Here is a 12,864-nt window from a genome sequence, read left to right on the forward strand (position 1 = left end):
CCCCACACCCATTTCCACTCCCCCTTCCCCTTCTACCACAATGGACTTACCAGTTGCACACAGCTCTCCAAGCTGCCAGGCTCTGCTCCTCACTGCCGGCATGCTGTGAGCACACACAGGCATTTATCAGCCAAATTATCAGCTGCATTGGGCCAATTTCTGATACAGCCAATTTTCTTTATATTGGTACCAATCCAATATTGGACCAATGTATCAGTGCACCTTGACTATTTACTTTTGTAACCTTCTATTATTGTGAATCTTGTAAATTATATCTTGTAGTTATCTAAACATTCCACTTGAGGTAATATACCACACACTTACCCTAGTTTAGACAAATTGCTAAATTATTTTCCTTAGTTATATACCATGTTTACTCAAATATAAAATGAGCCTTTTGGGCAAGAGGGTCACCTGACTCCCACAGATTTACTTTCCCTGCTATAACAGTGAGAGGGGCAAACCAATAATTAAATTCCATACCTGGAAAATTGAAACTGAAGGAGATATTCTGGCCAATGAAGCAACAAAGCACTGCAAGAAGTCACCCAGTATAATCATACATACAAACACATAAACAGCTGTATCACACTACTGTCTCACAGTCTTTCTGTGAGCATAACCAGGAGCTTCTCAACCTCAGTCATTTCCAGTGAATGAACTAACTTACAGTTGAACATGTCTAGTCCCCTGCTGCATGACACTGCACTTTGTACTATTAAATATACTTCCATTTCTATTGTTCCAGTCCTCAGAACCAGGAAAGGTTTACTTACAGGCACTCCTTGAATACCATTGAGTCCAGGCAAGCCCCTATCCCCTTTGGCACCTGGCTGTCCTGGAAAGCCTTGTGAAGAAAATGAAAAACAGGTTTACAAGGGATCTACTTTTTCTAAAATAGCTGCCCTCTCCACACATGCCAAAACCTGAAATAAGGTCCTGGGACCACTTTTGGGGTAGCCTCCTAACTGCTCTCAAGAATGCCAGAGACAGAGAGGTCAAGAGTTCTGGTAGGGACTGCTCTCAGGATGGCTTCACCACCTTCATTTCCAGGTTTGTTCCTTCCCAGTAGAAGGAAGTGAATAGAGTAGCTTATCTCAGTCTCAGGAGTATACGAAATGATACAAATATTTTTTATATGACCCCTTAATATCAAGGGATGGGCAGCATATCCTGCCTAATAACTGGAACCGCTATTTAATCTCTGCAATAAATTGAACGGCCTCATTGTCATTCTACTTCACCAACTATGAAGCACTTATATGGTGCACATATATGAAATTACAGTGTCTGCCTGATGAACAAGGATCCTGGTTTTCTCTGATTAAAAAGTCCCCAATTTTAGGATTAATAAAGTATGCCAAAATCCACATTTTTCTGGGTTTAAAATGAAACACCAGTAATATAGAGAGATATATATAGTTGTGTTTCATTATTCTTGAAAAGCACATTGCTTGCCTTTAAAGTTTTTAGAGTATTATATTTGTGGGTGTATTCTAAAGTTTATTTCAAGCACATTGATTATTCCACACTGAAGTTAAATTTATAGGCCCAAGTTCACAATTCATATATCAATTAATTTGTTCTGCATGATAAATCTAAGCATTTTAGTTTCAAAGCACATTTCTAACTCCAATTTTGACTGTTGTCAAAATGCTATCTGTCAGAGAAAGGATACATGGGAGGCAGGGATTTCTTTTATTGGTAAAACTATGTCATTGAGACAGAGTTAGACAAGCTTTTGAATGCAAGGCATTTTTCATCAGCTGGGATCCTGGTTTTCTCTGATAAAGTAAATCCCCAATTTTCAGATTGAAAAAGTAACCCAAAATCCACATTTTTGCTTAATTAAAATGAAACATCCCTAATATATATTGATGTATTAGGGCTGTTTCATTTATATCTATAGATCTATATATCTATAGATATAGATATATACGCATATATAAAATGATATTTTTAGATCACAGCCTTCAAAATAGGACGATTAACTCACACTGAAAAGCACACTCTAACCATAGAGAGAATGACTAATGAAGAAAACAACCCCCTAGACAGAACTGGTAATTACTGGAAGAGCCTTTCTGTGTTCATCATCTGTAAAAACAACATTTAAGCAATCCTTTTCAAAAGCATTCAGTGTTCGCCTGCTTGTACTTCCTTTAAAACAAACAGTAAAACTTTTGTCACTCCAGTGTGAGTAGAGTTAGTCTAACAGTGAGAAAATCCCATTCTTTTAATGCCTACAAGATGATTTGATTAATGGAAAATATATGGCATTGTCTGAGAACACCTAATGCAGAGTTTTGTTCCACTTCTAGTGAGTTGTTTGTTTTGCTCTGGGAATTTACCTTTGGGTCCAGGTGGCCCTTGTAATCCTGGGAGTCCAGGAAGTATTAACCCATCGCATGTGGTGCAAGTGTCACCTTTATCACCTGAAAACAAACAAAAAAAGAAAGAAAAATAAAAATTAAACAAACTCTAACATAATAAGGGTCTCATATACTGTGACGTGCGACACTGATAGCAAATTTGTTACATTAGTCAAATGCTTAAATGAGAATGTATTAGAATACTTATTTATAATTCTTTAAATAAAAAGTTTAAAGGTATTAAAAGAAAAACAAAGTATTTGAGAAAATATGTTTAGAGCTATGTGAATGGGAGAAAAGACAATGTGACTGAAATGGAGGCATAAAAACTAGAGAGATCTATACTGGATTAACAAATTGAAGATGAAAGGGAAAATGGGGAGTCTTAACTGCATTTAAATGTTGCAGTTGTGGACAACAGCAATGGAAACAGATTTGAAAGACATAAATATAACAAATATAAACAAATGCAAAGCTATTCATTTCAGTAGCATGGGGTCTTGGTATTGCTTTGTTTTTTTGCATATTTTTGTCAACACTACTGAAGTCCATGCAGCTAGGCCTAGTTATACATGTTAAAATTTTAGCCATTTCTTTAATTTTAATTGAAATGAAGAAAAAGACCAAAAAGAAGAAATTATGGGATGCTGTGTTATCTCCCCTTTCCAAGGAAAGATAGTAAACATGTTCAGCCCAAGTAGTAACATTTTATACTTAAGAGAGAAACAGATTTGGACACATCAATGGATTTGAGAATGAACGATTGCTATGACCAGATGACAATTAGTTTTATAGGTAGGGAACCTGAAAGAGAAAACTACAATTGAGACGAGCATGAAGTTAGAGCAGTGCTTCAGGAAAGATCAAAAAATGTTTTAACTATTCCTGTTGCTAGTTACAGCCTGTAAAATAATCAATGTGGCATAGAATAAAATATTTATTTTGAAATCTCTCTTGAAAAGAAAATCCCTCTTAAAACAAGTCCCCCACTAAACCAGACTGAGTATACCCAAATACACTTGAACAAAACCCAAAGCAGCAAACTGGTAAAATAAAGAATAGGTGAGGTAGCAGATACAGACATGAAGTTGGAGGGTTAGTGAATTCAACTTGACTTTACTGTCAGTTCACGCTTTGTCTTACTAGTAAAAATATATACACTTCCTAGAGCACCATTAAGGAAATTCCTGTTTGATTTCCCAAGAAAATAGTGTGCCCCCCGCAAATCTCCTAGCTTTTCAAAAACAAGAATATAAAAAAACTGTGAATTTTTCAAAATATTCCACAACCCATCCCTCATTTATTAAAAGTGTTATTGTAAGCTTTGTGACTTCAGACCTGATTCTGAAGATGCTGAGATCTCACAGGTTCTGGGAGGGGTACTATCAGGCTTTTCTGGTCAAGCCTCTGGGATCATTTTAAATTCTGTGTATGCCTAACTTTACTGCAGGCCAAGTAGAATCAGCTTTCAGAACCTGATTTAGCTTATCAGCCTCTCTAACATCTGCTGGACCAACATCCATTTAAACAGGCAAAACTGAATTCCCCATCTTTTCTCCCAAATCCACCCCCCATGACATTCTTTATCACTAGGGCCCCATCTGCCCACTTAAAGTGTGATTAACCAGTTAATCATGCCTCAAGGGGTCACATTCAATCAATTAATGGTGTGATAAAAAGAGGAATAAGGTACAAAGTTATTCCACAAAATTGTAGCTGATTCTGATCATGACACTATTTGAACTTTCGGCTAGGGGCCCCTGTGACTAGGAGCCCTGTCAGGTGATTGCAGCTCCCAGCTGGGGGGCAGAAGGCAACATGTGCACCCCCAAGCCTGGAAACTCCCAGCTGACAGGGCTTCTCATGAACCCCCATGGCTGGGAGATTGCATAAGCTGTGGTCTGCCAGCCATGGGTTGCATGGAGCACCCGCCCCCCCCATGGTACGGAGTGCCATCAACTGAAGGGGCTTCCAGCTGCAGAAGCTTGCTTCTTGCCAATGCAGGGGAAGCCTGGGATTGGACTATTCTAACCCTAGCAATAAGGTGTGATGGGAACTAATTTGCAATTCCACAATTACACCTCCCTGCCATGCACGTGTGGCATGACCGGAGGAACGATTGTGTGGATAATGCATTAAGTCCCATCGTGCCTTTACCTGCACACATAGAAGGCCCTGTAGCATTGAGTGGAGGCTATTGGAATTACAAACTGAAGTGTGCATCAGATATCTGGATTTAAGATTGCATTTCTTCCTCTCGCTCAAGTCTCTAACTTGGAAAATTGCTTTATCTTCAGTTGGCTACTCATATCGTTTGAATAAGACCTCAGATGCTCAGCATCCTACAGTTTCAAAGTTCCAGTGCAAAGCAGAAAAGACTTAAAACCACTGGATAGACCAAATAGAAGCTACTCGCTCACTTGAAAAGCATTACCTTTCTGTCCTCTCTCTCCTCTGAATCCTGATTGTCCCTCAGGCCCAGGAGGACCAGGATCACCATGCTCTCCAGGTGCACAATCCAAGATTCCATTTCCTAGTGGAATAAAATAATAAAGAGCATTGATTTCCAAGTCCAAATTTCCTGGTAGTTCCAAGTCAACATCATTGCTACCTAGATCATTGTGATCCATAATAAAATACCTTTAAGTAGGCAGTTTTATTTGTCCAGTTCTACTATTGTAGAAAATTCTTGCAGCACTCTTGTACAACTTAAACCAATAGGGTTTTATAGGTATTTTAACCCTATGTAGATGTCACTTTAAAAATCTATGCCATTATGGACAACTCCCAGTCTCACCATATTAAAGTTGCATACAACTTTCATTTAAAAGCTTATTTCCATATTCCCATCCTAGAAAATTGGTGTGGAATTAAAACTGATCTTTCAGGCCAATAAGACTGTTTCTGAAAGATCTGAAGAAAATTCATAAAATAGACTTCAGTTACATGTACATTTCTAATTTTCATTTTTGTCTAAAATTTGTTGGTGCCCTTCTAAATCAAAAGCAGACTGTTAATAACTTTTCAGATTTTCCACATTGATAAATATCCCTGAAAACTCACATACCAGATGTATATTTTTAAAAGTGTTTTACAATTCAAGGAAGAATAACAAGTGAGAAAGTCCACGGATACCTCAAATTTGAACACAGAATGATACTTCTCTTGTTAAACATCATTGTTTTTTAAATTTAATTTTTCTGTTAAGGATTTTTATAGAGAATGATTAATTTCTATATGTTTTTTCAAACTATCCAGAATACTGTAGCAGGGATGTTATTCTCTAGTTAGTTCTGTAGGCAGAGTAAAAACTCACAACATAGGAATGTTATAATTTTTATTGATATATACAGAACTTAAACATAAGGGAGGCACTAGCTACGTAACTCTTCTCTCCCCCACTATTTAATAAGATGTTTTTCTATTACTTTAACTAATTAGTTAATGAATTAATATGTGATATGTACATTTATTTTCAAGATATGAACCACTATAATCAACCAACTGCTGCCTTTATGTCACAGGTTACAAATTAGATATGATGTAATAAAATGTTCAAGTTAATTTAAGGTGCACAATCTAACAAGGTTGACAATAAAGCAAATTAAACAGAATGATGTTGGTTTCCTAAAAATGAAAAGTAGAACATAAGCAGTGTTTTTAATCTTTTTAAACCTTTCCCTCTTCTATTTCTGTATTGTTCTTCAGTTAAAACAACCACGTCCATCTCAGCTCAGATGATTAAATTTCTGTAATTCAAAGGCATTCCCAAGACTACAGGGAATGCTTCCAGCAAGTGATATAACTTTCATGTTGAACAAATTTTTCTGTAAAGACTATTTGAAGGCACAGATGGCCAACAGCTAACTGAAAACATATGGCTGAAGAGTATAGTAATGGAATTATAAAGTAGAAAATTAGGAAGCAAGTGGAAATGTCTAAATTTAACTAGTGTTTGCTTAATGAACTATTAATGTGTCCCTAGTTAGCAATTAACTCTAAAATATGTCTGCTTATTTGCAATGGTCTACTACTTATTTTATGTTGACTGGTATGCATTATTCAAAATGAAGTGCTAGCATATATTACAATCTGCCTAGTCAAATGCTTCCTCGTATCAAATAATCATATTCTCAGCTGCTTTAAACTAATGTGGTCCTACTGAAGTCAATAAAGCTGTGCCAAATAGCACCAATGGAGAGCCTAGCCATAGACATTTAAGAATAACTTGACAATTTAAGTCACTATGGCAATAATTTATAAAAAGAGTGATGGCAAGAGAGAAGTCCTGCCACTTTCATCCTGAGCCTGCAAATTATTCAACATAGGTGGCTTGGGAGTGTACCTGAACAGCCTACGGCAGCCTCAAGAGCAACACCCTACCATCCTCAGGCTGGATAATGCACAGTGGTATAACTCCTAAGTTGTATATCTTCCCTAATTTGTAGCTTATTCACTCCCGGGCTTGCTTCAGAGACTGTGAAGAAATAACTTCAGATCATGTATACCAAGAGTGGACCACAAGTAGCATGTGCAGTAGTTATGTTGCACATGAGCTCTAGACACTCAGTAAAGGTGTCACTGCCAAAAGCCAAGTTAACCTTTTCTTGGCTCTGCAGCCACTGCCAAATTCAGGACTTTGGCTCCTGCCTCACTTGCCATATAAAACTGCAGCAGTTTTGGGACCAGTGAAAGATTAACTGATCATTGCCATTGCTTAACTAGCAAAGGTGAAGAAAATCTGGACTAGCAGCAACTTCACAATAAAAATGAAACTCCAACTACTATATATGCTGTTGTCATTTCAGCTTTCTCTGGCTATGAGACATGGACACCCACTAGGGCACTCAAAAAGTGAATTGAGACCTCTGAAATGCAATACTTCAGAGGACTTGTATGCATACCCTACACTGCACACTGAACAAATGAATCTGTGAAAGATCAAATCAGACAAGAAGTTGGCAAATGCGAACTTAGTCAAAATCGTAAGATGCAGTGGTTTGAACATGTAACAAGAAGGCTCAGCACCCTTACCAATACCATCCTGCAGGGTGCTGAGGGCAGACAAAAAACAAGAGGAAGACCTAGGACGAGCTAGACCACCAGCATCAGAGACTGGTCAAAAAAACCCGCACAAAAAATGCACAGCAGCACATGAGGGGGCAGTGCACACTCCTCAAAACTGGAGCCTGGCCAGCCAAAGCCATGCTCCGGCAGCCAGACAGGCTCCGAGTGGCAGGATCGCCACTGCTGCAGCCCCAGGAGGGCCCCAGGAGGCCCCCCTGGGTAAGGCTGCCCCATAGTTTCATAGGTCCCTCGGAAGGGACCTGAGTAGATCATCTAGTCAGACCCCCTGCCATGGCAGGAAAGAGTACGGGGGTCAAATAACCCCAGAAAGGTGTTCATCCAGCCTCCTCTTAAAGACCCCCAGGGTAGGAGCCAGCACCACTTCTCTTGGAAGTTGGTTCCAGATCCTAGCCGCCCTGACCGTGAAATAGCACCTCCTGATATCTAGCCTAAATCTACCCTCTGCCATCTTGTGACCGTTATTCCTGGTCACTCCTGGCAATGCTCGGGGGAACAGGGACTCCCCCAGTGCCTGCTGGTCCCCCCTGACTAGTTTGCAACAGGCCACTAGACCCCCCTCAGCCTTCTCTTGTGGAGGCTGAACAGGTTCAGGTCCTGTAGCCTCTCCTCGTAGGGCCTGCCCTGCTGCCCCCAATCATGCGAGTGGTCCTCCTCTGGACCCTCTCCATGCTGTCCAAATCCCTCTTGAAGTGCGGCACCCAGAACTGGATGCAGTACTCCAGCTGCAGCCTGACCAGTGCCGCATAGAGGGGGAGTATCACCTCCTTGGACCTGCTTGAGATGTATCTGTGGATGCACGACGAGGTACGGTTGACCTTCCTGACTGCATCCCCACACAGCCAGCCCATGTTCATCTTGGAGTCAATGATGACTCCAAGATCCTTTTCCGCCTCTGTACTGACAAGAAAGGAGTTCCCCAGCCTCTAGGTATGGTGCCAGTTGTTCCTCCCCAGGTGCATCACTTTGCAGTTGTCGGTGTTGAATCCAGGCCAGCCTCCTCCTGCACAGGCTGCTTTATGGGGGCCGGGGTGTGCCAGGCCTGGCTCTGGCAGCCACTTCTACCCAGAGCATGCCCCCTCCCCAGCCATGATCTCTCACTCTCTCTTATACCTCCCCTCCCCCGCAACTGTCACCCTCAGCGCATCACACACACATATAGACCCTGCTACCACCTCCACCTGAGATTCAGATCCTCAGGCCCCAACCCTGTCTCCTTCAGACAGGGCTGAGGGTTTTCTGCCCTTTTGCAAGTAGCTCTTGCAGGCTGGAACTCTGTCAGCCTGCAGAGCTGTTTGCAAAACATGAAACCCATGTTTTCCTGCTTCAAAGGGGAAAATCTGTGATTTCCCACAGCAAACAGAAAACCCAACCCCCCTGCTAATAATCATGTATACTGTAGTAATTCACTTCCTTTTTAAAATAAAGTAAAATCGGGGCGCTCAAACTGTAGGCTGTGACTCCCCAGGGGGTAGCAAGCAACTTAAAAGGGGGCTGCAAACTTCCCAGGGGATACTGCAGTGGCATGGGGAAACAATGCATGGCAGCGATATGGAGTGGTGGATGGCGGCAGCGGCTGCCGCGTGCAAACTCCCTGTCCCTGGGCACCTCCATCCAGCACTTGGGGTTGCAGTAGCACAAAGTTTGAGAACTCCTGAAGTAAATGAATAGTATTAATTTATTCAGGAAATGATCTTTGTCTTCATAGCAGAGCACTGGGATGTACCTGCTCCTCTAAGGGACAAAGCAGCCTGAGAGACCACTTTGCAGGTGATGAAGGGGGCTAATGAGAGACTCACCTGACTGGAAGAGGGCTCCAGCTGGTAGTCTTTGGAGCCCACACCAGTCAGGTAGTCTCTCCTTAGCACCTACCTAGTGAGGAGCTCCTGGCAGCAAAGCAGCAGGGCTCCTGCAGGGACCTGGATTTAGCTAAACAATTCTGCCAGCCTGGGAACAAAGGTAAGTTCCCTGCGCAAAGAAAAACTGGGTTACAACCAAGTGGCCTTTGTTTATGTGAAACCCCTAGAGGGTTTGAGGCATCTGCCAGAAGGCTAAGATGCTTCTTGTTTATTTAAGTTACCTTGGCAGCTTAGCCTTGAACCTTTCTTTGGCAGGCTCAAGTCCTATTTAGAGAACAGTAGCCCAGGAGCCCTCAGACTAAGATTGGGACTCAGTAAGGGGTCCAGGAGCCTAGGAAGAGGCTGAGACCTGGACCAGGAAGTCCACATACCTAGGGAAGGGCTGAGCTGGGCCAGAGGGTCCACGAGCCCAGAGCCAGCTAATACAGACTAGAGGGTCCGAGAGCCTGGAGGAGGGGCTCCATATGGAACCAGGGATCTGAGAGCCTGGAGGAGGGGCTGCGTGTGGGTCCAATAGTTCAGAGGGAGATGGCATAAGTGACCAAGGTCCAAGGGGGCCAAGTGTACAAAGAGTTTACATCAGAGAGAGAGAACATCTACAAGGCTTCGGGCATGGTATAGGGGAGGAAAAAGGAGCCACACACTGTTCTTAAGGCTACAGGTGCCCTACAGGAGCCTACTCAGGCCAAGAGGGACCTATCAGGCTTGCTGGATCAAGGCTACTGGGATTACTGTAAGGCCTGTTGGCAGCTTCCCTTAATCAACCTTTAATATTAAGAACAAGACATGGTGGGTGAGAAATCTAGGAAGAGCGACATTAGAGTCTGATCCAAGCAGGATCTGCAAGCCCCCTGGGGGGCATCATGGCCATTCTTGACTGTGGTCATGAACCCATCACAGTCTTCAATCAGGCAACTGGTCAGGCAATAGATCAGGTATTTTTCACAATAAGAAAATCAAATATTATTCCAGATTCCATGTTCTTTCCATACTAATCCCTTCCCCTCCCCCAACATCTTTTTTTCCCTTTGTCTCTTCGGACACTTAAAATGTTAACATCTTTGAGCTGAAATAAAATCCTGACTTCCTATTACCATTTCCTGGTGGGCCCGGAGGGCCTGGTGAGCCGGGAGGTCCTTGTAAACCATCTCTCCCAGGTGGCCCAGGCAAAGAAATTCCAGAGAGACCAGGATCACCCTTTTCACCTCTGTCCCCAGGTATGCCAGGTGGACCTTGCAACCCTGGAGTAGGTAAACCTGAGAAAAAAAAACAAAACAGCATATCCATCAACTACAAACAAAAAGATATCACCATCAATAGATAAATGATCATATGTCCAAGCTTAGGGCACAAAAGCTAGTATTAGGCCCTTGAAACAATTCTATTTCACACTTATACAGATATAAGTCATCTAAGTCACCCCAAAACATTCTACTTCACCTCTCACATGACTCGCATAGATACAGCTAAATGCCTTATGCAGCTACAGTTCTGCCTCGTGCAACTGAGTCTGTCTCTACTGCACCTGTCTGGAAGCAATTCAGTGTTTCTCTGCACACATACCTTAATGCTTTAATGTGATTCAACTCTACTATGGACCCAGACGTTCTGTATAACTGGGGATGGTTAAACATGTAAACTTTTGTCTAGCAGTTAGAGCACTTACCTAGGAAAAGAGAGTCTTAAGGTACCTAGGTTCCAGGTGCACCTACCCTGAAAGAATTTCAAACCTGGCCTCTCACATACATCGCAGGAAAGCAACCTAATCATCAGGCCACAGGCCACGGTATAACAACCAAGGTGTGCAACCTGGGCAGCAAAAGCCCTGGTAGGGGCCAGCCTGCCTATGGTGGCTGCAGTAGCAGAACCAGCAGTGGCAGTGGCTGCCTTTCATGTGGCCCTTCTAAGTTGGGGCTGGTGTCCCAGTCTCCCACTGTGCGTCTCCTACAGGCCAAGTAAGAATAAGAGAACCTTCACGCTGAGGCTTGTTCTCTAGGAAAGAAGCCAAAAAACATCTTGTCAAGCAGAAGAATGAGCAACAGGAAGTGTGACGATGGCTATGGAGGTAAGTATTGCAATAGCAGGGGAGAAGTAAGCACTTTCTTCTGCTAATGTTTATGTATTGGCATTATAGAGCCATTGGGAAAACTGATCAAACAATATTGGGTAGTCAGAGCTGATTTCTCCATATGGTGTTCCACTTGCTTGAAACTCCTTTACCATGGAATAAATGCCCAGACTGTACTATTTGGAAAGTGGAGTGCCATCTGCATTACAATATTTATTCAAGAAGGAGAGACTTTTTGTAAGATGACCCAGAATCCCTGAAAGAAAGAAATGTTTGCCTGTGCTTGGAGAAAGGAAAAGAAAGCTTGATGGATTGGTAGGATCAAACCTCAATGTTACTGATTTTCTTCACAAAAAGTAGACCACGTACGCACAATACTCAGCCTTCTCCATCTCTCTGTCAATAGCCCTCCCTGTCTTGTAACACAGCTCTCTTATCACACTTCTCCTTTTAAACATCTCACCACACATCTGAGGGAGATTGGAGGGGCTGAACAAACTAAGCATTGGTGACTCCTTTATTTTCACGTCACAGGCAGGTAGGTCATAGTGCCCTCCTACTGATGCAACTCTATTGAGCCAGACCCTGACCTTGTTACTTAAATACAATCTAGGATAGTGCCATGATATACAACAGCATAACTCCAAATGGACATCAGGGTACATGATGCTTTTGGCCTTAAAAAGTCATTGGGTAAAATGCATAAGGACCCTTGGGAGCAGGAGCTAGAACCCAGCTCACAGCCTTCCTATGTTAGTGCCCTCCTTCCTAGGCTACAGAATTAGTTTCTTCCTTGTTTCTTTTCCTTCTGGCTCTTAGCTATTTCCCTCTTGGCTTCCCAGCAGGCCAGATTCAAGAGGAAAGGATTGAAAGTACTCAAAGCCATGTATGTCCAATAGTTTGGAGATTGTAGTACTCTGTAGGTACATAAGTGAAGATGCACACCATTTGAAGCAGAGGAAGGCTTCAAAACCACATCTCCCATGTCCATTAGGTTGTTTATAAAGGAACCGTTATGATGCTGCTTACATAGATATGTAGCTGCTCAGGTCAAAAATTCCAAAAATATAGGTAGCACATATATGCTTTATGCAGTGAGAGGGAAGTCTGAGGAAAGCAGACCAAGGCATCTTAGCAGAAGTTAAAATTCCTACTGGAATGGCGAGAGATACAAATTCCAAAGTAACTGAGGGTGGATCTGTGGAGGCATTTAAATGCTGCCTATTAAAATGAATAGGATGAGCAAGTTGTTTGGTTCTACAGAGTGCACCGCTGAAGATACATAAGCTGTACACTTCACTTTCATTGAAAACATAGCAAAGTTGTGTGTCTGTATTAGGGAAGTAAAATGTGGCAGCTGTACATAAGATATGTATATACTGGGTACATCTATGCATTCAATTAACGTGGTGTGATAAATTCTGCTGCAGTTCACAACAAAGTTAAAAGCTCCCAGATGCAGCATCTACATGTGTGCCTG

General features: G+C 42.1%; 1 protein-coding gene across 1 annotated transcript in view; it reads right to left on the reverse strand.

Moving 5' to 3' along the window:
* The window catches only part of COL4A1 (collagen type IV alpha 1 chain), a 175,162-nt gene that overhangs the window by 102,575 nt on the left and 59,723 nt on the right, over positions 1-12,864 (reverse strand). The window contains exons 21-24 of the mRNA XM_019523837.1: positions 10,411-10,572; positions 4,807-4,899; positions 2,352-2,435; positions 777-847 (exon numbers count right to left, since the gene is read on the reverse strand). Of these exons, the coding sequence (XP_019379382.1) occupies positions 777-847; positions 2,352-2,435; positions 4,807-4,899; positions 10,411-10,572 (410 nt within the window). The remainder of the gene's footprint in view (positions 1-776; positions 848-2,351; positions 2,436-4,806; positions 4,900-10,410; positions 10,573-12,864) is intronic.

Source organism: Gavialis gangeticus, unplaced genomic scaffold (assembly GCF_001723915.1).
Source record: "Gavialis gangeticus isolate Ggan-Ray unplaced genomic scaffold, GavGan_comp1, whole genome shotgun sequence".
NCBI lineage: Eukaryota > Metazoa > Chordata > Crocodylia > Gavialidae > Gavialis > Gavialis gangeticus.